The sequence below is a fragment of the Rhineura floridana genome, chromosome 5 (assembly GCF_030035675.1).
Source record: "Rhineura floridana isolate rRhiFlo1 chromosome 5, rRhiFlo1.hap2, whole genome shotgun sequence".
NCBI lineage: Eukaryota > Metazoa > Chordata > Lepidosauria > Squamata > Rhineuridae > Rhineura > Rhineura floridana.
Window position 1 is genome coordinate 5,521,098 of NC_084484.1, and position 24,608 is coordinate 5,545,705.

At 42.4% G+C, this 24,608-nt stretch overlaps 1 protein-coding gene across 3 annotated transcripts in view; it reads left to right on the forward strand.

Moving 5' to 3' along the window:
* Positions 1 to 7,909: 7,909 nt before the first annotated feature.
* Positions 7,910 to 24,608, forward strand: part of EPSTI1 (epithelial stromal interaction 1) — a 47,469-nt gene continuing 30,770 nt past the window's right edge. For 2 of the 3 annotated variants that reach the window (XR_009763087.1, XM_061629903.1), the window contains exons 1-3: positions 7,912 to 8,315; positions 15,458 to 15,525; positions 16,709 to 16,792. Coding sequence is in view for 2 of the 3 variants with exons in the window: in XM_061629903.1 (XP_061485887.1) it covers positions 8,134 to 8,315; positions 15,458 to 15,525; positions 16,709 to 16,792 (334 nt within the window). In the remaining variant the exon portion in view is untranslated. Of the gene's footprint in view, positions 8,316 to 15,457; positions 15,526 to 16,708; positions 16,793 to 24,608 lie in introns of all 3 variants that reach the window. The other variant, XM_061629904.1, reaches the window with a different exon arrangement.

Here is a 24,608-nt window from a genome sequence, read left to right on the forward strand (position 1 = left end):
GTGGCACGGAATGCATTTTACCATCTGCGCTTAGTAGCCCAACTACACCCCTATCTGGACAGTGATGATCTCGCCTCGGTTGTTCACGCTCTGGTAACTTCTAGACTGGATTACTGTAACGCGCTCTACGTAGGGCTGCCCTTGAAGACTGTTCGGAAACTTCAGCTAGTGCAAAATGCGGCAGCCAGGCTGTTGACAAGGACCAATCGGTCTGCGCATATAACACCTGTCCTGGCTCGCTTGCACTGGCTACCTATTTGTTTCCGAGCTAGATTCAAGGTGCTGGTGTTGACCTATAAAGCCTTACACGGTGTGGGACCGCAATACCTTGTGGAACGCCTCTCCCGCTATGAACCTACCCATTCACTTCGTTCAGTATCTAAGGCCCTCCTCCAGATACCAACTCACCAGGATGCCCGGAGGACTGTTACTAGATCTAGGGCCTTTTCTGTGGTGGCCCCCGAATTATGGAACAGCTTACCGGAGGAAATACGCCTGGCGCCTACGGTTCTTTCTTTTAGGCGCCAGGTTAAGACCTGGCTATACTCCCAGGCATTTTAATGTTTAATGCTTTATGTTTAATGTTTTTAGTTTAATGTGTTCCTTTGTTACTGATTTTATTCTATATTGTATTTTAATCTCGTTTTGTACACCGCCCAGAGAGCTATTAGCTATGGGCGGTCTAGAAATGAAAATAAATAAATAAATAAATAAATAAATATTATTTATTATTTATAGAATTTATTAGTCGCCCATCTGGCTGGCTGTCCAGCCACTCTGGGCGACACACAACATAGGCATATAATACCTAGACATTGAAAATCTAAAAACAATGAAGATAAAATCTAGCCCACCCCAAAAGCCTGCCTGAAGAGCCAGGTCTTCAAGGCCCGGCGGAAACTCATTTGTTCTATTACCCCTCTGCTAATGTGTTTGGGATGGGTATGTGCTGTCTTCTCCCCCTTTTTAACCTCAGAACAACCTTGTGAGGTAGGTTAGGCTAAATAATGCTGACTGACCCAAGATCACAAAGGAATATGTAGATTTCAAATTCCTCCTCTGTGTCCAATATTCCAGGGCTGCCCAAACTCTCGTCCATGGACCACCAGTGGCCCACGAGCTTCATGCAGGAGGCCCATACCGTGTATATGGGTTTGTGGGTGGAGACAGGAGAGGGCCATCCATTGCATTAAATATTTGTGTTGATTTTAATTGGATTTTTATTGCTTCTTTTATGTCTTGTATTTTATACAGTACAATATAGGGTTGTATCCTAAGTTAGACCTACCCAGAAAAGACCCATTGAAATTCATGGTCGTGACTAACTTAGTTTCATTAATTTCAGTGGGTCTACTCTGAGTAGAACTTAGCTGGATACAACCCACAAGAAATAAAAGACGCAGTACAAATACAATTAAAAATCATACAGCATATTACAATTGCTACAACAGGCAGAAAAATCATTAAGTGGTTCGCCAAAACCCTCAGCAGTTTTCAAGTAGTTGGGAGAGTTTGGGAACCACTGCAGTATTCTGTCAATTACACCACTGCTACTTGTACAGTATATCACTTTGGGGGGGAAACTAGATTTGACAGTGGCAAATCCATGGGTCAAAACTAGCTCAGTGATTTCTTATGAAGTGGGAAGAGGATGATTCAAAGTTCATCCCAGAGAGAGGACAGCTGAACTTGACCCTTTATAATTTCCATCCCCATACTGCTTCTCTGTGGCTGTTACCTCCTAATGAGACTCCAGGTCTGAAAGAAACCCTTATCTGGAAGAAAACGGGTAGGGAAACCTGTGGTGGGAGAAGCATGGAAAGGACTTCGTTCGGCTCCCTCCGCTCACTTGCCCACTCTATGCTTTAAGTTACGTCTCACACTTTATATGAAACTGGCACAAATTATATTGAAACAATTGTCTGCTGCTGAACCATCTTGTTTCACCCTTAAGGTCTCATTTTTTAAAAGTAGGATTGCCAAACCCATTCCAATGGTGGAGGGGAGGGGAGACTCAACTATTTGGCAGCTGCATGCCAAAAATAAAAATTGATCACTCCACTGAAAAATCCCCATTTCTGCATTTCTGTGATGCAGCTACTAAAAGTACAGGAGCCTTGACAGAAAAAAAAAAGTTTCAGCTCTACACCAGAACTAGAGTAACATTTTTGCATACAGCAGTCTAGCAAATCACAAGCTGTTAAAGAGCATATAGCTGTTTCTATTCTAGTATATTCATATTGACTTCAGCGGTATTTGCTTCAGCAGCAGAAATGATAAGGGTGAACTTTTCCTGTCTGTGAGATAAGCTGTGGAAAAAGATTCACCTGTTTGTGTCTCAGTGTCGACTATTATTAAAGGCACAGAAGCAGGTCCTGAAAAGAAAAGCGATGCAATGATAAGGAGTATATCCAGTTTAAAACAGAGCAGAAGTAGAGTAGAAGTTCAGAAAATGCCTTTCTAGGATCAGATACTTGCATCTAAAGAAAACTTTAAAATAATAGGACTGGAGCTTCTTTATAACAAGCTGCGCTTGCCCACATTTCCTCTTCACAATGCCTGCAGTGTGATCCTGAAGATATTTACTCTGAAACAAGCCCCAATGTAATGAAAACAATTTGGTCCCCCAGAAGTACATCCAGGAAAATCCCCACCCTATTAATTAGGGTTGCCAGATCTCCGGCAAACGGCCGGAGTCTCAGGCCCTGCCCTTGCCTTTCTCACCTCTGGCCAGAATTGCCTCCATGTTGTGCAATCTCCGGTTTTTGGCTGGAGTCTCTGGTTTTGGGGGCCCTCCGGCTCTCTGGCTAGCACCCCTTAATATACAGACTCTCAGCTGCAATTTAAAAAAAAAGTAAGTTTCTAGATGGTCTAGTTCCCGAGATATACACCAAAACGTCAACCGCCCCCCGCATGACTCCTTTTTACAGATCCTTGCTCTAGCTACAACTCCCATCAGCCCAATCCAGTGGCCATGCTGGCTGGGGCTGATGGGAGTTGTAGTTTAAAAAAAGTAACTTTTCAAAGTTCTGGCTGTAACCCCGCCCTTTCAGGATTGTAGCCAATGAAGCCAGAGTTGTGACTTGTTGAGCCAGGCATGCCTAGGCTGAACTTCAGAAAATGGTGACATTAAGATTTTTGCAGTTTGCGTAAGTAATATGGCTTAACTTTTTTTCCCTCTTCTGTCCAAGAGTCAGACCCTGGGCTATGAAATATGAAACTATTTAATCCAATATCTGCTTTTCTGGGAGTAAAGCAATTTCTGGGAGTAAAGCATGTACCTGGAGTAAACCCCATTGAACTCCATTAGGACTTACTTTTGAGTAGACATGGTTAGCATCAGAGCTTCGAAGATTACTTTAAAAAAGTAATAAATTACAGTTACAGTTACATGGCCCAAAAAAAGTAGTAACTGTTACAATTACAATTGCTCTGAAAGTAACTGATTACTTTACTTTTCCTCCAAAGTAATCACTACAATTACATTTCAGTTACTTTAAAAAAAGCCTACAAAGTGCTGGCCTTGGCTGCTGCCTAAAACAACATTAAAAATAAACGAACACATACAGAGGTAGTAGAATAATTATTTGTATTCATAAGATAGCAATGGTGGTCTCTCCACTGGTAAGGGTGGTGGGGAGGGAGGCCGAGGCCACTACTCAGATCTTTGCACTCCAAACCAAGTGCAACCCTGCCCCTCAGCCAGCCAGCATAATCTCTCTCACTTAACCACCTCCCAGACCCTGCCCTGCCACCAACTGAGGGACACTCACTCAAGCAAACATTTTCCCCTGAGATGCAAAAAAGTTAAAATACTACAAATGCAGCCCAGTAGCCAGCGAGGGTGGTGGAGGCCACTTTGTGTGCCAAGTGCAAACACAGTATTCACACGCACGCGCACGCACACACACACGTTGTCATCTTTCACCTCCACAGTTCTTTATCTCCATTCTGCTGCTGCCTCCTTCTCCTCCTTTATCCATGTTCTTGACCTCCAGATCCTTTTTCACTCCACTCCATTCTTCACCACCACTTCCCATTTTTTTAAATAATTGCTTTCTCCACTCCACCCCATCTCATTCTCCGCCTCCTCCCTTGTCACCTCCTACCCATCCACAGAGCATGAGGAAAGAGTGACACTGCACAGAAGCCCAGTTTGAGGCACATGATTTTCATCCACAAATCAGAGGAGCAGAAGACTTCTCCTGCTCCCCCCCAAGTAATGCCCAAAAGTAACTCTGGAAACGTTACAATTACTCCACAAAAGTAATAAAATTACTCCTAGTTCTATTACAATCAAAATGTAAAGGAATTACCCACTCGTTACTCAAAAAAATAATGAATTACAAGTAATTTGTTACTTGTAACTAGTTACTTCCAAGCTCTGGTTAGCATTGTGCTGTAAATTAATGGGACTTGTGAGTAAACATAGCGCAGACTTGTGTTTGTGTTGTAAATCTTTCTCTCTCCCTCCAACCCTATTTTTAAAGAAATTAGGCAGGGTTTATCACAGTTTTTATTATGTAGGAAACTAATACTGATTTTTTAAAAAAATTAATGAAGTTTATTTATTTATTTTTATTTATTTATTATTTGATTTATATCCCGCCCTTCCTCCCAGTTGGAGCCCAGGGCGGCAAACAAAAGCACTAAAAACACTTTAAAACATCATAAAAACAGACTTTAAAATATATTAAAACAAAACATCTTTAAAACATTTTTAAAAGCTTTAAAAACTTTTTTTTTTAAGAAAAGGTTTAAAAATATTAAAAAGCAATTCCAACACAGACGCAGACTAGGATAAGGTCTCAACTTAAAAGACTTGTTAAAAGAACAAGTTCCTTATCACTTCAGGGTACAGTTTTCCCTGGTTGAGTAAGCCCCATTGAATACATTGGGACTTGCTTCTGAGTAAACAAACATAGCATTGCACTATAAATATCTTTACAGGTTGTATAAATAATAAACATATTTGATAGTCATGCTTATATAAATACTTTCATAGAATCATAGAATAGTAGAGTTGAAAGGGGCCTATAAGGCCATCAAGTCCAACCCCCTGCTCAATGCAGGAATCAAAATCAAAGTATGCCCGACGGATGGCTGTCCAGCTGCCTCTTGAATGCCTCCAGTGTTGGAGAGCCCACTACCTCTCTAGTAATTGGTTCCATTGTCGTATGGCTCTAACAGTTAGGAAGCCTTTCCTGATGTCCAGTCAAAATCTGGCTTCTTGCAACTTGAGCCCATTATTCTGTGTCCTGCACTCTGGGACAATTGAGAAGAGATCCCGGACCTCCTCTGTGTGGCAACCTTTCAAGTACTTGAAGAGTGCTATAATATCTCCCCCCAGTCTTCTCTTCTCCAGGTTAAAGATGCCCAGTTCCTTCAGTCTCTCCTCATAGGGCTTTGTTTCCAGTCCCCTGATCATCCTTGTTGCCCTCCTCTGAACCTGTTCCAGTTTGTCTGCATCCTTCTTGAAGTGCAGAGACCAGAACTGGACACAGCACTCAAGATGAGGCCTAACCAGTGCTGAATAGAGGGGAACTAATACTTCACATGATTTGGACACTATACTTCTGTTAATGCAGCCTAATATAGCATTTGCCTTTTTTGCAGCCACATCACACTGTTGGCTCATATTCAGCTTGTGATCAATGACAATTCCAAGATCCTTCTCACATGTCGTACTGCTGAGCCAAGTATCCCCCATCTTATAATTGTGCATTTAAAGGTTTCTTTTTCCTAAGTGTAGAACTTTGCATTTATCCCTGTTGAATTTCATTCTGTTGTTTTCAGCCCAATGCACCAGCCTATCAAGGTCCCTTTGAATTTTCTTTCTGTCTTCCACGGTATTAGCTATGCCCCCCAATTTTGTATCATCTGCAAATTTGATAAGCATGCTCTGTACCTCCTCATCCAAGTTGTTAATAAAAAGGTTGAAGAGCACTGGGCCCAGGACCGAGCCCTGTGGTACCCCACTCGTTACCTCCACCCAGTTTTGTCATGCTGTGTCCCTATAAGTATCCGGTTTCATACTATGGTTATACAATACTTCCTTTACATTTTAAGTATGCCTTGGTTCTCCATCGTTTTCATCCTGAGGGGCAGATAGGCTGAGAGATGGTGAGTAGCCCATGGTCACCCACTACAGTTTATAGCTCATTTCCATTTTGAAAAATTAATTAAAACAATTTACATGCAGGCAAAATTTATTAAGCGGATTCACACAATACGTGTAAAGCACATCCAACTCGCGTTTAAAGCGCATGACTTCCCCTAAAGAATTCTGGGAAGTGTCATTTCCCCCTCACAGTTATAGTTCTCACCACTCTTAACAAACTGCAGTTCCCCTGATTCTGTGGTGGGATTCATGTGCTTCAAATGGGTGTTGAATGTGCTTTAAATGAATGGTGTGGATCTGCCCTAGGTATGATGTGCATTCAAGAGTGAATTGAAAAGAACAATTTTAAAAGATACTTCTTACTCTTACTCATTTTTCAGACCTCTTTCTGAAGTAAAGGGTCAAATCTGTAAAAACGTTTGGAGCAGCCACGTTAAAAGATAAGGGCAGGGTATTCCAGGCAGGGGGTTGCCAACCCTGCTTGGATATGGATGTCTTTGCAGAAGAACCCTAGTCAAGGTTTACCAACAGCACAATCCAAACTATATCTACTTAGAAGTCAGTCCTGTTGAGTTCTATGGGGCTTAATCCCTTAGTAAGTGTGTTTAGAATTGCAGCCTTCAGGAGCCTCCATCTTTACTCCCCAAAGCTCCACAACACTAGGCTCCTTTGTCTCTGCAGTGGCCTTCTGGTGACTGGCCTGGCCTGAAGGCACTTAACCCTTCTTGCTGAAAGCAAGTAGGCTAGATTAAATGTTCCCTACCCAGGCTCTATCTTTTAGCTAAGATTTCTATCTTAATTTCCAATCAGATTTTTTTTTAATTGTATGCTCCAAGCAACTGTGAATTATGCTTAATGTATCATGGTTAATGACATCACTGGGGTCCACCCCATGACATCACTCAGGCCCGCCCCATGGCATCACTTGGGCCCGCCCCATGGCATCACTCGGGCCCGCCCCATGGCATCACTCGGGCCCGCCCCATGGCATCACTCGGGCCCGCCCCATGGCATCACTCGGGCCCGCCCCATGGCATCACTCGGGCCCGCCGCTCAAATCTCAGGTTTTGAGATGCTTCTGACCTGGCAAACCTACTATTAATATGGCTCCCCCCACATACTGCTATCTCATCCCATACATGCTGCCCCTCATCTCTAGGCCCTGGTACAGTCTTCCCTGCCCCCCATGCCTAGTAAGCATGTTTACTCAGAAGTGCTCCCCAGCATCTGGTCATCCCCTTAATTCTCCCACCTTGAGGCTGCAATCCTAAACCCACATATTGGGGAGTAAAAAACTCATGGAATTGTTAACTCAGTAACCTGTGCCACTGCTTATAAGAAAGGGAATTATTAACATGGAACTGTACTCACATTTACTTGGGAGTAAGTCTCACTGAACACAGTGTGGATTATTTCTGAGTAAACATGCATCTAATAATAATAACAATAATAAACTTTAATTTGTTAGTCGCCTATCTATCTAGGGTTCATCCTACACCTGGTCTACAAAAAAATGAATTTGGGCTGGTAGCCAAGGCGTGAAAAGCTATATCTGTCAAAGTAAAATGCCTTGCTGATCTCTTTTTCATGTGGGCATTAGAAGGAATCATCACTGCCCCCTGAACATCCTTAGCTTGAAGACAGAACCTCACGGTTTACGGCAGAAGCCTATGTCTACTCAGAGAAGTAAGTCTAATTGAATTCAGTGGGATTTACTCCCACGGAAGTGGGATTCGCATTGCAGCCTTAATTTAAGGTAGTATGCTAATCAAAACCTCATCGATGTCACCAGTGTCAAAGTGCAGGGGAAAGTATCGGCTAGAAAGGGATCCTTTCGGGCTAGAATGCTAACGCACGTGGGAGGAAATTCTCGGCTAGCTCGGGAGGGGCTTTATAAAGAACTCGAAAAGAATTGCAGACAAGAAATTTTCGGTTTCGTTTGTGGCTGTTAGGGAAGACTGAGAAAAAGCAGAAGTTTTTCGTACTTTGTCGAGTCACGTGCAGGGTGAAGCATGAATGGGGCTGGAGCAAGGTGCGGCAGGTGCGGGGTGGTGGATGCTTCTCCCTTCTTCGGAAGGTATCAGGCCGGTGATTATTTCTCGCAGCACAGAGAAGCCCACGCAGGCTCCCGCGACTATGAAGGTTTGGGTCTGGAGGACTTGGAGGGCCCGGCGTCGTCCTCAGGACAGCAGCAGTAAGTAACCGGGTCGTTTATCCTTGGTAAACGAGACGTCCATCGAAATCTGCTCTAGAGATTATCTTGGAATGAGGGTGAGCTATGCAGCATCCTTGAAGGATGAAAGCACGAGACGCGTTTGAAGGATGAGAGGGAGATTGAGTTTCCGTTCCGATTACCATGTTCTCATGGCAGGAAAGCTAATATTTCTGATTGTAGTGATATGACTGTAGATTGCAGTCGGGGGTTTACATAATTAAATGTTGTGCTACTTTTTTTTAAAAAAAAAATCCTTCTACATAGACAGCTAGAATACTGAAGAGAAGACTGCTAAACCTCCTTGACATGCTAGCTTTCTATGCAGAGAGATATGTTCAGTTATGTGGACCTTGCCTGTAACTTGAAGTCAGGTAGCCCAGCCCAGCCCAGTGTATGTACTATTTTAAAGAGTGCTAGGCATTATTTATTGTTTTGATTCATTTCCGTACTGCTACATCTAGAGATAGATACATATACACACACACTCTCAGAGGTTTACAATCTAAATTAATGCATAAAGCCTTAGGAAATATCAAAATAAAGCATTACAGATGAAGATCGAATACAAACTATATATTTAAAGCAGAATAATTAACAGAAAGACAAAGTATTGTCTTAAATATAAAAGCGTTACAGATAAAAAACCAGATAGAAAATACAATGAAATCCATAAAACAGCATCATTAGTAACTAAGCAAAATAACTGAGATAGAAGCTGCCCCCACACTCCCCCCAACACAGTAACTTCTCCCGAATACATCCTGTATGCATTCCCACCAACCATACAAAAATAACATCCCCAGCCAACCAGTTATTAAAGAGCAAAATACATAGCAGCATTAAGCATAATTTACAACCAGCTCATTCACTACTGTAGGCCAATATAGTATCATACAAACAGCAGCATAACCACTCCCTCCTCGTCTCTTATTCAGCTAAGCAGGGTCAGGCCTTATTAGTACTTGGATGGGAGACCACGTGGGAATACCGGGTGCCGTAGGCTTAGAGGAAGGCAATGGTAAACCACCTCTGAATACCTCTCACCATGAAGACCCTATGAGTATATCCAAAAAAGATTCATGGTTTTGCCATAAGTCGTAATCGACTTGAAGGCATCTAACAACGACAACAAAATTGAGGGTTTTGATTTATTCTGCCATCTACTGTGAATAACATGGTACCATGACTGCCTCCCATGTTACAACACAGTGGCATGGTCCTGAGTCATTACCATGTCTCATGGGAACCAGACATCTCGATTCCACAAGTATGAAGACAAAACTAAATAGCATGTATAGTCAACATTTTCTGTTTCTAATGAGGTGACTAGTTCTAAGACAAACCACTCAAAACAACCTTGGATATATGCCTTATCAGTTTATATTGGGGAGTTCTAATAACTTTACAGGATAGCGCCCTGCCTGCAGACTTCATATGATGGAGTCATACTTCCTGAAAACTCTCATGACTACTTAAGGGGAAGTGAAAATGGGAAAGGAGCAATAAATTCACTGAGATTATGGTTCATGTAATCAGTTTTCAGAATCTTGAACAAGACATCAGTTGTCTCTTAGGTACAACTGCACAGCCCTTGCTGTTTGCGCAGTTTCCAAAATCAAAACAGTTCACTAGATTACAGCAGAAACAATGCACTATGCTTGTTGGCTCAGCTTTTCATTAATTGGAAACTGCATTTTGAATAAACTGTTGGGGACTTTTCCACATAATCTGACCACCGCCTCCCTCTAATGCCCATTTGTGACACATAGTCATGCCTATATCTCTCTCAACATTTGCACTTCCGTTACAGGTTTATCTTGTTCCAAGCACTCATAGAGTATTATTCTGAAATCCAGTCTAGACAATTTGAGTGTTCCATCATCATAGCTCCCAATGCTTCCTTAAAAAAAAAAAAAGCTTCATGAGGCCCTACATTGGACAAGGGTTGCAGCATTGAGGGGAGTACATTAATATTTTTCTTCCTTTGAGCCCCAATTCTTCCTTTGCAGCCCCAGTCTGAATTCTATCCAGGAACGCAAAGGAAGAATCAAAAGAACACTTTGAACTTGCCTTTGCCTGGCATCATATATGATGTCAGGAGTAGGAAATGTGGGCAAGGTTAGCCTAAAATGGCCTGGCAGGCCAACCTCTCAGACCACATGGGCCTAATTAGGTGTGGAACTTGGAGTTTCCCCATCAGTGGTCCAGCTTCTGTCTGATTCAAATGACAAAGATAAATATTGTCATCGGAATATTGATGACATCTCAGGCCACATCCCCTGATGACTTCACCTAATGGCTTCATATAAATATTGAAGAGGATTGGAGATAATATGGAACTATGTGGGACTCCACAGTGCAAATGCCTTAGAGCTGAGCAGAAATCCACCAATGCTACTTTCTGAAATCAGTCTTAAACAAGGAGCAGAATCACTGTACCCCCAGCTTCAAACCCAACAGAACGAATCCAACAGGATACTGTGGCTGATATCAAAAGCTGCTAAGTGATCAAGGAAAATCAGTAGAGTCATTCTTCCGCTGTCCCTCTCCCAACAGAGGTCATCCATCATAAATCAGATACAGGGTGAGATTAATAGTTACTTTAAACAACTCTCTAGTAAAAGCTTTAAGAACAGTCAACCCTATAAACAACATCCGGAGGCAACTCTCGCTTGCAGTTCTACAGTGCAGAAACAGAACAATTACATAATAGGTTGTAAGATGTTAAAAATAAAATCAATTTATTATATGTTCGTGTCTTATGAATTGAAATCATGTCATATTGAAAAGGGACAGCAAAAGAAATATTGTATAAAAATATAACAGGTTTGCAGGAAAGGTGAACATGGTTAAACTACCACTTTGAATTTGTAAATTTCCCCCAAACTCAGAACTCTCTTGAATACAGATGCAGTATATTCTTATCACTGTATAATGAATTAAAACAGGAGATCCCATTAAAGCAGGAAAAAGGATGTGTGCATTCTAGTCAACCTCTTTCTCTTAAATTATCTGCCAGTATTTCTATAACCCCTTTCTTCTGTGAGCCCACTTATGAATCGCTTTGGTTTCTCCTTTCCTAGCAGATACAACTGCTATTCTTGATGACTGGCTGAACTATTGTACAAAGTGTTAAATGTACTTGGACCTTGTTTTGACAGATTGTGCAGAAGGGCCCTTGTTCTAGATGGTGTTCTGTAAGCTTTTCACAGAACTGAACTGAGGCACTCTGTCTGGATAATAAGATTTGTTGGAATTTACTACCACTGTGCTGACACTTTCTATGTACGCCATCACTTTCTCATATCTAAAAAGCTAGGATTTATTTTTTCCTATTATGAAAAACTACACAAATCTTTAACTTTGATGCCATGAAAATGAAATGAGAATGTAGCCGTGCTGTGACAGAGTTCTGTTACTATGCTTGGTAGGAGAGAGATGATTATGATCTAGCAGTAAATGTTGTCCTGGGAAATAAAAGTATATCCTTCCAGATACAGAAGTGTCTGTTTTGGCACGCTCACCACTCATTTTCCTATGTAGCATTTCCAGGCAGTATAACTCCAGGTGGAATGATGGTGGCGGTAACCTTTGTACTTGGTCTGGATCAGAGAAGTTAACTTAATTGTGGGGGAAGAATAAGGATGGAAGCAAGTATAAGCACTAGGGATATTCATTCTGAAAATAGTAAAAACAATTGTCTATTTCAGATCTAACAAATACTAATTAAAATAAAATAACCAGTTTTTTAAATGTTTTTGTGCTAGGCTACATCACCTGATCAATCTACTAATTTAAGGTATAGATTGTGTGGGTGTGATAGGTGCTGATGGGACACTGGCCTTGGCTCTTGCTTTTCTGGCAACTGGCTTGAAAGCAAAAAAAAAGCCACTTTCTTCTCTTTTCCCTCTGCCCCAAGTCAGTTGAGGAACCTTCTTTATTTGATGATGGGACTCCAGTCTCTCATCACCTGATGTTTCCAAAAACCTATCATGAAATGTTACAGGTGTCTTGCTCTTGAAGACTCTTTACTCAATTTAGTAATGCTGGATATTCATGGTATAACTTATTTATTATCAAATACTACTGAAGAAGCCGTAATAACTGCTTCAGTGATACTGATTTTGTTAAACAAGTAGTATGTTAAAGCAATGCCTTATTAACACAATCGTATCGTAGCTTAATAAGCCAAATGAGCAAGCAGCAGAACAAGCTAGGATTCAGTTGTTAACCATAGCTTGCTGTTAACATGCAAACCTGTAAACTATGGTTAATGGCTTACCAACACACCAGGATATTAAGCCATAGTTTAAAGTTGGCTTAATATCCAGGACTGTTTGTAAGCCATGCTATTAGTCATAGTTTCTGAGCTCACACATTCTTACTTATTAAAAAAAAAAGATCACCATTACATAGTAATCACAGGACAGTTTCCAACATAGTATCTAAAAACAATACAAATTAATCAAACCATACAGTACTAATAAACTAACATCCAATATAAAACCATTACAGGCAAACAACAGCAGATCAGAAAATGGCACCAGTTAAAAACCAAAATAACTTCCCACTAAGGCCTGAGATAACAAATAAGTTTCAACCAGGCTTAAGAGTGTTTTAGCCATCTGCGCTCTGGGAGAGTGAGTTCCACAACTGAAGAGCCACTACAGTGAAGACCCTATCTTTCAATATCATATAGTATGTGCCATACCACCAGTGGGACAGTGAGCAGCGCCCCCCACCTGATACATCTGGTCTATATAGGGAGAAGTGCTCTGAGGTTCTCAGGTCATTCAGGGCTTTAAGTCAAAACTAATATCTTAAATTGCGCGTGGTAACACATACCAGACAGTGCGGAACTCACAGAATGGATGTTGTATGGTTTCATATAGAGCACCTGCCATTACTCAAGTAGTAACATTATGCGCTAATGGCAGTTTCTGGACCATCTTTGAGTGAAGACCCACATAGAGCACATAACAGTAATCGATATGTCAGGTTACCGGAGCATGCAGTACGGTGGCAAAGCTATTCCAGTCTAGGAATGGCTGTAGAAGGCAAACCAGCTGGAGCTAGAAATAGGCATTCCTCACCACAGAGGCCACTTGGGCCTCTAGTGACAATGAAGGATCTAAGAGTACCCCAGACTCTAAACCTGCTCCTTCAGGGGTAGTGCAACTCGATCTAGAACAGGTCATTTGCCCAGTTTCCACACATGGGATTACCCCCCATCTTGTCAGAATTCAGCTTCATTTTATTGACCTCTTCCATCTCATTGTTGCTTCCAGAAATCTATTCATCACTGGAACAGTTGTATCTGGTATAAATGGAATAGAGAGGTAGAGCTGCATATCATCCACATATTGGTGATGGTGCGCCTAAACTCCTTGATGATCACACCCAGCAGCTTTAAATAGATGTTGATTAGCATTGGACAGGATGAAGCCCTTCAGAACCTCACAGCACAGCTGCCAAGGAGCCTTGCAGGAGTCTCCCAGGGCCAGAGGTAGGAGTGGAACCATGCTTCTGACTCCCAACCCACAGAGCCACTCAAGGAAGGTACCGTGCTTGATGGTATCAGAAGTTGTTAAGAGATCTAGGAGAATTAACAGTGTCACACTCCTCTGTCTCTCACTTGATACAGGTCACTTATCAGAACAATCACAAAGTATTAGTATTAATCATTTAATTTATTACCCATATTTTACTGTGAGGTCCCAGGGCAGGTTACAACAACTTAAAATACAACATTAAAACATTTTTAATGAGTTAATCATAAAAGTAGGCCGCATCCTAAAGATATATATCTCAGATGACAAAGATCAGGGTAAAGAGGTGCATCCTCAGCATTTGCTGAAAACTGCGTAGTGAAGGTGCAAGACACACCTCTGTGGGGAGGGAGTTCCACAACTTAGGAGATGCCACACACTGCCCTGTCCAGTCACCTCCCTGAGCTTCTAAGGGAGGCAAAACTACCAAGAGGGCCACGTATGCTGATCCCCAGAGGGTCTGTAGGGAAAAAGATGGTCTTTCAGAAACTTGGGGCCTAAGTTGTTTAGGGCTTTAAATGCTAACGTGAGCACCTTGAACTGCACAGGAAATGAACCAGCCACCAGTGCAGCTGTTTTAAAACAAGGTTTATATGAGATCTAAGTGGAATTGACATTTTTGGACCAATTGAAGTTTCTGTCTTCAAGGAGAACCCCATGTAGAGTGCATTGCAATAGTACAGTCTGGAAGTTATCGGTGCATGGAGTATAGTGGCCAAATAATTTCTGTCCCAAAAGGGGCTGTTGCTAAGATAATCTTCTTCCAAGCACACCTGAGGTTGCACAGCCACAACCCTCTCAAGAGGGACCAATAAGGGAATGTTGGTGACCGGGCTATAGTTATCACAAACTTCAGGGTCCAGGAAGGGCTTCTTAAGGAGGGGGCATATCACTTCCTTTTTCAAGGAAGCCAGCACAATTTCCTCCTGCAACAAAGCATTTACCACTCACTGGACCCACCCAATTAATCCACTGTGGCTAGATTTTAAACCCAAGGTAAGCAAGAGTCAGCTCAAGAGCAAGTAGTTGACAGCGCTTCCTCAAGCAGGTTGTCTACAACCACAGATCACACTAACTGCAACTGATCCCAAGCACTGGGAAGCTGTGGTTAACTGCTGAATCCTCCTGGCTTGCTCAGCAATTTGCGCTCAGTAGGTAGAGCAAAACTGCATTGAAGGGACCGCATCCAACTGAATGCTGTTCATTCATATCCTTGCTTAATTAGTGTGAATTCACACACTTCAATGCCTTAAGTTGACTGTCTTGTTAAAAAAAAAACCCACTCGTATATACAGATTCTGGCAGCATCTTGAAATTAGTCCTAAATCTTTATGGTATAATGCCGTTTTAAAAAGTTAGCTTACTTATTTAATAAAATTTTTATATTGCTTGATTGTAAATAGAACCTCTCAGCGATTTACGAAAAGCAAGCATTAAAATGTCAATAACAGATTTAAAACAGGAATTGTTAGTAATTAAAAAATAAAATCTACAATAAGCTAAACACAGATTAAAGCACAACTTGTGAATGTTAGATAGTAATGTCTTTTTCCCCTCCTTCCCTCCCTGCAGCCTCTCTAGTCTGGGTGCATACGTTGTGATACCTCCAAATCCAGCAAGGAGGAATCGGTTACAGAAAAGTAAGTGTGGAGTTTAGGATTAACGTGTTGACAAATGTCTTCACAGTATATCAAATTCTAAACTGAATATAACCTTTCTGACCATGTATAGATGTTTTCTAGGTGTTTGATGCTCCTGTGTTGCTGACAAGTCCCAAAAGGAAGTGAGTGTTGGTAATCTTGCACGTTGCCGCAGATGAACTGTGGTACCTTGAACTATCTGGGTGATGCATACTAATACTGAGCTAGATTGGTAATTGGTACACAAGGCAGCACTCTATATTTTGTGCAGGTCGGGACTACAGTTTAACAGAGTACACCTACCAACTGGTGTGCTTTATAGCTTTTGTCACCTAGAGAATATTTTTATCAAGTGACTTGTATGTTGCATAAAATATAAATAAATAAATAGCTTTTGGAGTTCCGGTGCATGCAGGTGCTGCTGAAGAAATAATTCCATTCTTACCTGAAACCATTATAAGAATTGGAACCTTGCTTCTGCATTCTGTATATCCACCAAAATGTTGATTGAACTAGATCTACTCCTTTCTTTCACTTCTGTAAGACTGCTGCTATTCTTGGAGTATCATGAACTACTTCAGCTATTACAGTGCAATCCTCTGCATATCTCTTAAGAATCAAGCCTATACCTTGCAAGTGTCGTTGAAGTCCACCCTGTCAGATTATAGTATCCTGGAGAAGTGCAGTCCAAAGGTGTTAAGCAAGTTGACATCTGAACAGGCCACTTTTGTTCACTAGACACAAGCCACACCTGGTTTTTTTCTGCATGCATTTTTGTATTATAGAGTTGTTTGCTTGTAATGTTAATCTGGATTACATAAGTGAATCCAGTGCTTTTTTGATAAAACAAATCAGGTGCTGCTACTCATATCTTGATAAAAGTGTCATGGGTGCCTGCACAGAATGGCTGACATTGGCAGCAAAAAATAGTTGCTGTCCAGTACTCCGTATTGGTGAGTCCTGTCATTAAAAAAAAACCCTGGGTGAATCTATGGCACTGTGGGTAAAAAAGGCGACTCTTGGACTTGATGGTTTTTTAGAATCTTCCTGCTCCTTTGAGACCATCAAGTAGCCATAGACACACTAACCTTGGAGACATTTGAAGGCTGTTTCTTTTTTGCCTGTCATGAAATCTGTTCCATGCAGTATTTTCACACTCTCTACCTCACTTACTGTGTTTCAGTTGCTAATAAAGAGTTGGAAGACCTGGCAAAATTGAAGGAACAGTACAAGCCAGGACTAATTAACCTGACACCCCAGAAACTGGGTATGTGAACCAGAAAGGAAGAAAAAAATGGATTACATTTCTTACAAAGAGCTGAAATGCCTATTGGAGATGCTGCATTTTTTTTAGTGTCTTTTGGAAAATTTAGTTTGTGTCGTAGTGTTCAATTGTAGTGAGAATGAAACTGTATTGAGGGAAACTAAACTTTAGTGGCCAAATCATCAGGCTTCTTTAGCTCTGGAGCTTTATATGGCATGCTTGGTAACCTTGATTAAATATTGTGGGAATTCCCATAATTATTGGAATATTTTCTGCCTGCTGCTGGCAGGCAGCCACCTCCTGTCTCTAGCTAATCTATGGAGCTAGAGATAAAAGCAAGTAAGATAATAGAACTCATTGTCTCTTCAGTAATGAAGTCCTAAGCAATAACTAGCACAAGTTTATAAATAATTTGTGCCTGAAAAACTTGATTGGAATTGTTGATGAAATTGCATGAAGTGATTGTGGAGGTGTTAGCTTTTTGCCCTGAGTCAATCGTTTAATGTATTTCATAAACTCTTACTTGGAATATTCCATTCAAAATTGCACTATTGAATAGTTTGGAATACTGATGGAAAATAGCAATGAAATATTGAATAGAAGCTGCAGGCCAAAATGTCTGCTTCAAATGTTGATTCAGCAACTTTGGAAGGGGATTTATAGTATATGCCTTAGCATAACAGAAACACGGGCTCTAGTGTGGAAGGAACCTTTCATTGCTGCACAATGCAGAGGCATTGTGATGTGTAACTAGCTGGGCACAGAATTTAATATAGTGCTACATTACACTGTGTGGAATCTTCATTTTAATTAGCAATGTGCTTTCCCATGGCTGAGATCTACTTGCAAGTAAGTTCTATTCAGCAATGGAAGGCCTCTTCCAATATTAATGTTTCCTGATATCAGGGTTTACTTGTTTTACTGAGGGATTAGTGAATAGCCTCTGTCTTGAACTGCGTCTCTAAATTGCCTCAATGTCTGTCCCAGGGTGGGACTGGTAATTTAATTACTGGTTTTCTTGCATTATTTTTCTTTAAACAAAAGAACTGTATTATAAAAATTGAGAAAAGGAAAATGCAAAAACAATTTTAAATCAAGAAATTAAAGCTACCGCACTGCAGAGGGAACTGCTGATTTTGTCAGGATTGCTGATTTATAGTTTCTGAAGCATGTGCGTAGGTCAGTTGTAGTTTTTCTGACGTATTGGATATGACATCCTGGTTTTTTGCATTTGATGACATAAATTATATTGCTGGACCTGCAGGTAATGTTCTGTTTGATGTAGTATGTTCTGCCCGTCCTAGTGCTTTTGAAAGTAGCTATCTCCATGAGGTACACACAGGTGAGACAGCATTTGGTGTGACAAGGATAAGATCTAGGATTCCTGATGGGTGGTTTAAGCACAGCTCTCACTAATAGTCTGCATAAATTAGGAGGCTGGCAAAATGCTACAACAGGAAGCTTGTTGATGGCTCCAGCAAGACATTCATAGTTTGCTAGCAATGGGTAGCTCTCCCTGATTGCTAGGAGATAGGAGATGCTGGATAGAAATCTGCCACAAATGGAATCCATTGATCTTTGTTCTTTGAAACCTCCTTATGATGGAGGAGGTTTTCTCTGGACAGAATGGAGACTTGTTGGGTGTTGCAATCGATAATACGTGGAAGATATCCTCTCAGAAGAAGGTGTTCACTGATCCTTCTCTGGTATTTATCTTCATTGTTGTAAATACATTTGGTTCTCAGAGCTAAGCTATACACAATTGATTGGCTATACACGATTGATTGGCTGGCAGCAGTAGCTGGGAGGAACCAGCCACACATATAAAGTCAGCACCCTAGCGAGGGAGCCTGCTCCATGAGCTAGAGGGAGCCCCAGCTGACAAAGCTTCAAGGCCCCAGCTGACAAAGCGTCAAGGCGAGTTAAGCAGCAGAGCCAAAAGAGAGTAAGTAGTTCCCATTTATTCCATTATTTAATTGAATTAAAACAGCTCAAAGCAATAAGTAATAAGGGCAGCCTAAGGTCACCCTGAGCTAGGAGCCAAATCCTGAAAGAACCTATATCTTAGGAGACAGATCCTAGGAGAAGAAAGCCTATAGAAAGCTAGTGTTCAACACCACCCTGGCAGGAAAGCTTCAGGGGACACTGTAAACAAGGCTAAATTCCAGTCGGAGAGAAGGGGGAAAAGGAAACTCCACCGATACATACAGGGAGAGAGTCAGCTCAGTCCTTGCTAAAAAGGGCAGCTTCAGCCTTCCTGAAACACAACCACAAGCTCTGTTTCCCTAGGTTAAAGAAAGGTCAGGCTGTTCTAGGTGGGAAAACAACAAACACAAAAGACTTGTCTGGAAGTCGCAGCCCCTTGCTGAGATTAAAAGCAGCCAAAAGCTTAAACAGCCCTGCCCCTCGCTCAGGAAGGAAGCCTGCCTTCCTGCCTTCAAAGGAAGGAAGCCTGAGATAATACTAAAGAGTTAAGCCCCAGCTGATAGTTGAGCCATCAGCCTCAAGTAACACATCATTGGCTGGCAGCAGTAGCTGGGAGGAACCAGCCACACATATAAAGTCAGAGCACCTAGCGAGGGAGCCTGCTCCACGAGCTAGAGGGGGCCCCAGCTGACGAAGCGTCAGGGCCCCAGCTGACGAAGCGTCAGGGCCCCAGCTGACGAAGCGTCAGGGCCCCAGCTGACGAAGCGTCAGGGCCCCAGCTGACGAAGCGTCAGGGCCCCAGCTGACGAAGCGTCAGGGCCCCAGCTGACGAAGCGTCAGGGCCCCAGCTGACGAAGCGTCAGGGCCCCAGCTGACGAAGCGTCAGGGCCCCCCACTCTGCCCTTCTGTTCCCTGACCTCAACTAAACCGCAGTCTCCAACCCATTGACGTAATAAACCTTAAACAAAACTATGCAGGTAAGAAGCCAGCAGGGGTGTGGGGGTTTTCCAGTGTTTTGCACCGCCTGCAGCATGTACGACTATCTGCCTGTTGGACAGAAGTCGTGGGTGTGCTCTCGGTGCAATGAGCTCCTGGCTCTCCGGGAATGACTTCATTTCCTTGAGGCCAAGGTGGCTGACCTGGAAAAGCTGAGAGAGGCAGAGAGGTGTGTGGAGGAGGCCTTCAGGGACGTTATAGCTGTGTCCCACTCCAACGGTGATAGCTCTCCTGCTATCATGGAGAACAATGGTCTCGGGGAAGGAGAGCATCCAGCTGAGGAAGAGGGAATCGATCCCTTAGAAGGGACCCATTCCTTGGGGGATGAGCAGCTACCCTCTCGTGCCGAGGATATATCTCCAGGGGGTGGAGGGATCCTTGTAGTGGGTGATTCGATCATTAGAAACATAGACAGTGGGGTGTGTGATGGGCGTGTAGACCGCAAGGTGTTTTGCCTGCCTGGTGTGAAGGTTGCGGATATCACCCATCGTTTAGATAGTTTGGTAGACAGTGCTGGGGAGGAGTCAGTGGTCGTGGTGCACGTTGGCACCAATGACATGGGGAAATGCAGCCGTGAGGTCCTGGAAGCAAAATTTAGGTTGCTAGGTAGGATGCCGAAAGCCAGGACCTCCAAGGTGGCTTTCTCTGAAATGCTACCAGTTCCACGCGCAGGACCAGCCAGCCAGGCCCAGCTTTGCAGTCTCAATGGGTGGATGAGACGATGGTGTCGGGTGGAAGGGTTTGGATTTGTTAGGCACTGGGGAACATTTTGGGACAAGCCGGGCCTGTACAAAAGGGACGGGCTGCACTTGAACCAGAATGGAACCAGACTGCTGGCACTTAAAATTAAAAAGGTAGCAGAGCAGCTTTTAAACTGACTGAGGGGGGAAACCCGACAGGAGCTGAGAAAGGTCTGGTTCGGAATAAACCTCCCCCCTGGGATAAAAACCAAAGAAATGATGAAATTTTAAAAGGGGTAGGCCTAGAAGTAGGCATTGTGAGAGCAGGGGCACAGGATATAAATTCAGAAGAGCAAAATTACCACAGGCCAAACCACAAGTGCCAAAGACACTTGAAGAGAGACACTGCTTACAAGTGCCTGTACGCTAATGCTAGGAGCCTCCGAACCAAGATGGGAGAACTGGAGTGCTTGGTCTTAGAGGAAAGCATTGATATAGTGAGCATAACGGAGACCTGGTGGAATGGAGAAAACCAGTGGGATACGGTTATCCCTGGATTTAAACTATATCGGAAGGACATGGAAGGACGTATTGGTGGCGGAGTCGCTCTATACGTGAAAGAAGGCATTGAATCCAGCAAGCTCAAAACCCCAAAAGAGGCAGACTCCTCCACAGAATCGTTGTGGGTGGTGATACCATGCCCCAGGAGGGATTTAATACTGGGAACGATCTATCGTCCCCCTGATCAAAATGCTCAGGGAGACCTTGAGATGAGATATGAAATTGAGGAAGCATCCAAACTAGGAAATGTGGTAGTAATGGGTGACTTCAACTACCTAGACATAGACTGGCCACATATGTGTTCCAGTCATGACAAAGAAGCAAAGTTTCTAGATATTCTAAATGACTATTCCCTAGACCAGTTGGTCATGGAACCGACCAGAGGGATGGCAACCCTGGACTTAATCCTCAGTGGGGACCGGGACCTGGTGCGAGATGTAAGTGTTGTTGAACCGATTGGGAGCAGTGACCACAGTGCTATTAAATTAAACATACGTGTAAATGGCCAATTGCCAAGAAAATCTAACACGGTCACATTTGACTTCAAAAGAGGAAACTTCACAAAAATGAGGGGATTGGTAAAAAGAAAGCTGAAAAACAAAGTCCAAAGGGTCACATCACTCGAAAATGCTTGGAAGTTGTTTAAAAACACTATATTAGAAGCTCAACTGGAGTGCATACCGCAGATCAGAAAAGGTACCGCCAGGGCCAAGAAGATGCCAGCATGGTTAAGGAGCAAAGTCAAGGAAGCTCTTAGAGGCAAAAAGTCTTCCTTCAGAAAATGGAAGTCTTGTCCGAATGAAGAAAATAAAAAAGAACACAAACTCTGGCAAAAGAAATGCAAGAAGACAATAAGGGATGCTAAAAAAGAATTTGAGGAGCACATTGCTAAGAACATAAAAACCAACAACAACAAAAATCTATAAATACATTCAAAGCAGGAGACCATCTAGGGAGGCGATTGGACCCTTGGATGATAAGGGAGTCATAGAACCTCTTTTGTATTATCTTTGCAAAATCATGGAGGACTGATGAAGTGCCGGAAGACTGGAGTAGAGCTAATGTTGTCCCTATCTTCAAAAAGGGCAAAAAGGAGGAACCGGGGAACTACAGACCAGTCAGCCTAAGGTCAATCCCTGGAAAAACTCTGGAGCAGATTATAAAGCAGTCAGTCTGTAAGCACCTTGACAGCAATGCAGTGACTACTAGGAGCCAACATAGATTTATGAAGAACAAATCCTGACAAACTAATCTTACCTCGTTTTTTGATTGGGTAACCTCCCTTGTGGACTGTGGAGAATGCTGTGGACATAATATATCTCAACTTCAGCAAAGCTTTTGACAAAGTGCCCCATGATATTCTGATTAGCAAGCTAGCTAAATGTGGGCTGGATGGAACAACTATCAGGTGGATCCACAGTTGGCTGCAGAATCGTACTCTAAGAGTGCTTTTCAATGGTTCCTTCTCAAACTGGGCAGAAGTAACGAGTGGGGTACCACAGGGCTCGGTCCTGGGACTAGTGCTCTTCAACATTTTTATTAACAACTTGGATGAGGAGGTACAGAGCATGCTTATCAAATTTGCAGATGGTACAAAATTGGGCGGCATAGCTAATACCATGGAAGTCAGAAACAAAATTCAAAGGGACCTTGATAGGTTGGAGCATTGGGCTGAAAACAACAGAATGAAATTCAACAGGGATAAATGCAAAGTTCTACACTTAGGAAAAAGAAACCAAATGCACAGTTATAAGATGGGGGCTACTTGGCTCAGCAATATGACATGTGAGAAGGATCTTGGAATTGTCGTTGATCACAAGCTGAATATGAGCCAACAGTGTGATGTGGCTGCAAAAAAGGCAAATGCTATATTAGGCTGCATTAACAGAAGTATAGTTTCCAAATCGCATGAAGTATTAGTTCCCCTCTATTCAGCACTGGTTAGGCCTCATCTTGAATACTGTGTCCAGTTCTGGTCTCTGCACTTCAAGGAGGATGCAGACAAACTGGTTCAGAGGAGGGCAACAAGGATGATCAGGGGACTGGAAACAAAGCCCTATGAGGAGAGACTGAAAGAACTGGGCATGTTTCGCCTGGAGAAGAGAAGACCGAGGGGAGATATGATAGCACTCTGCAAGTACATGAGAGGTTGTTACATAGAGGAGGGCCGAGATCTCTTCTCGATTGTTCCAGAGTGCAGGACATGGAATAATGGGCTCAAGTTGCAGGAAGCCACATTTCAACTGAACATCAGGAAAAACTTCCTAACTGTTAGAGCCACACGAGAATGGAACCAATTACTTAGAGAGGTAGTGGGCTCTCCAACACTGGAGGCATTCAAGAGGCAGCTGGACAGCCATCTGTCAGGAATGTTTTAATTTGGACTCCAGCATTGAGCAGGGGGTTGAACTTGATGGCCTTATAGCCCCTTCCAACTCTACTATTCTATGATCTTGTTGTACATGTGGAAGTTTTTGGAGTAAATCTTCTGAATTTCCTGTTACTAGCTTTTACTGTTGACGCAGAGGAAAATATTTCTTTCTAAATAGATCTCTTTTATTAAGTTTGATGGAATATGATATCCTAGAATATCCCTTTTGAGTTGTCTCTTTTTTGTGGCATAGACATTGATAAATGTTGTCCATTCTGTTTTGTGGAGCAGATGCAGGAGGCGTTCATAGTCGTATGGTGTTAGAATGTTTCTTTGAAACATTAATTTCTGCTGTAGTGCTTGTTTCATGATCTTGATTTTCAGAAGATTCTGCTTAACAATCGTAGAGATAAGGAATATGTTCAGTTGATGTTTATCGGTGTGCCGATTCATTCCAGAAAATATATATATTTTCTCCGTCCTAGTATACTGTAGTTTGATTCCAGGTAATAATTTTAAGTAACCCAATCCTTTGACACTCACATAATGTTGAAACTAGGAAAGAGCAAACTTGCAGAAACAGAATCTAGGCAAGACTGAATTACTGATGGCTAATGAGTCTAAATGATGTATAGAAGAGAATGAAAGATCTTGCCTCCCTATTGACTCTGGCTGGGGTTTTCTTGGATCTGTCGCTGCAGGACAGCTAAGACCTACTTGGAGTAGACCTATTGAAATCAATAAACCTAAGTTAGTAATGTCTTAACTTCAATGGGCCTACTCTGGGTAGGACTGGCCTTGAATACCATCCTGCAGCTGTATGTTTTGTAGCCATAATCAGGATTTGTTCTTTTTCAGTTCCATCTGAGAAAGAAAAACAAGACCCTTAGTCGTCAGCATTGAATATGTTACCCTGCCTTCTGTCAGTAGAAGTCCATCATATCATGCCTTGTCATTCAGTCTTGGCAGAATTTAAAAGTATTAGCTGACCAAGAAAGCCCTAACTAAATTGGGTTCTACATATCTTGGAGACCTGAACTATTTCCTATTGCAAACTGTAATGCTTCCAGTGAAACTTGCTAGTCCTGACTAGTGATAAATACTGCTTCTAGTAGGAGGGAATAGGGAAATGAGACTGGCCGCACATCTGTCAGAAAGAGTCTAAAGGGTTTGCCCAACCAGAGGCTAAATAGGCTGCAACATTGGTTATTGAAATTACAGTGTCACCTGCCTCAGTCATGCAGATGTTTTGGAGAGAATGCCATAACTTGAACTTCTGGAAGAC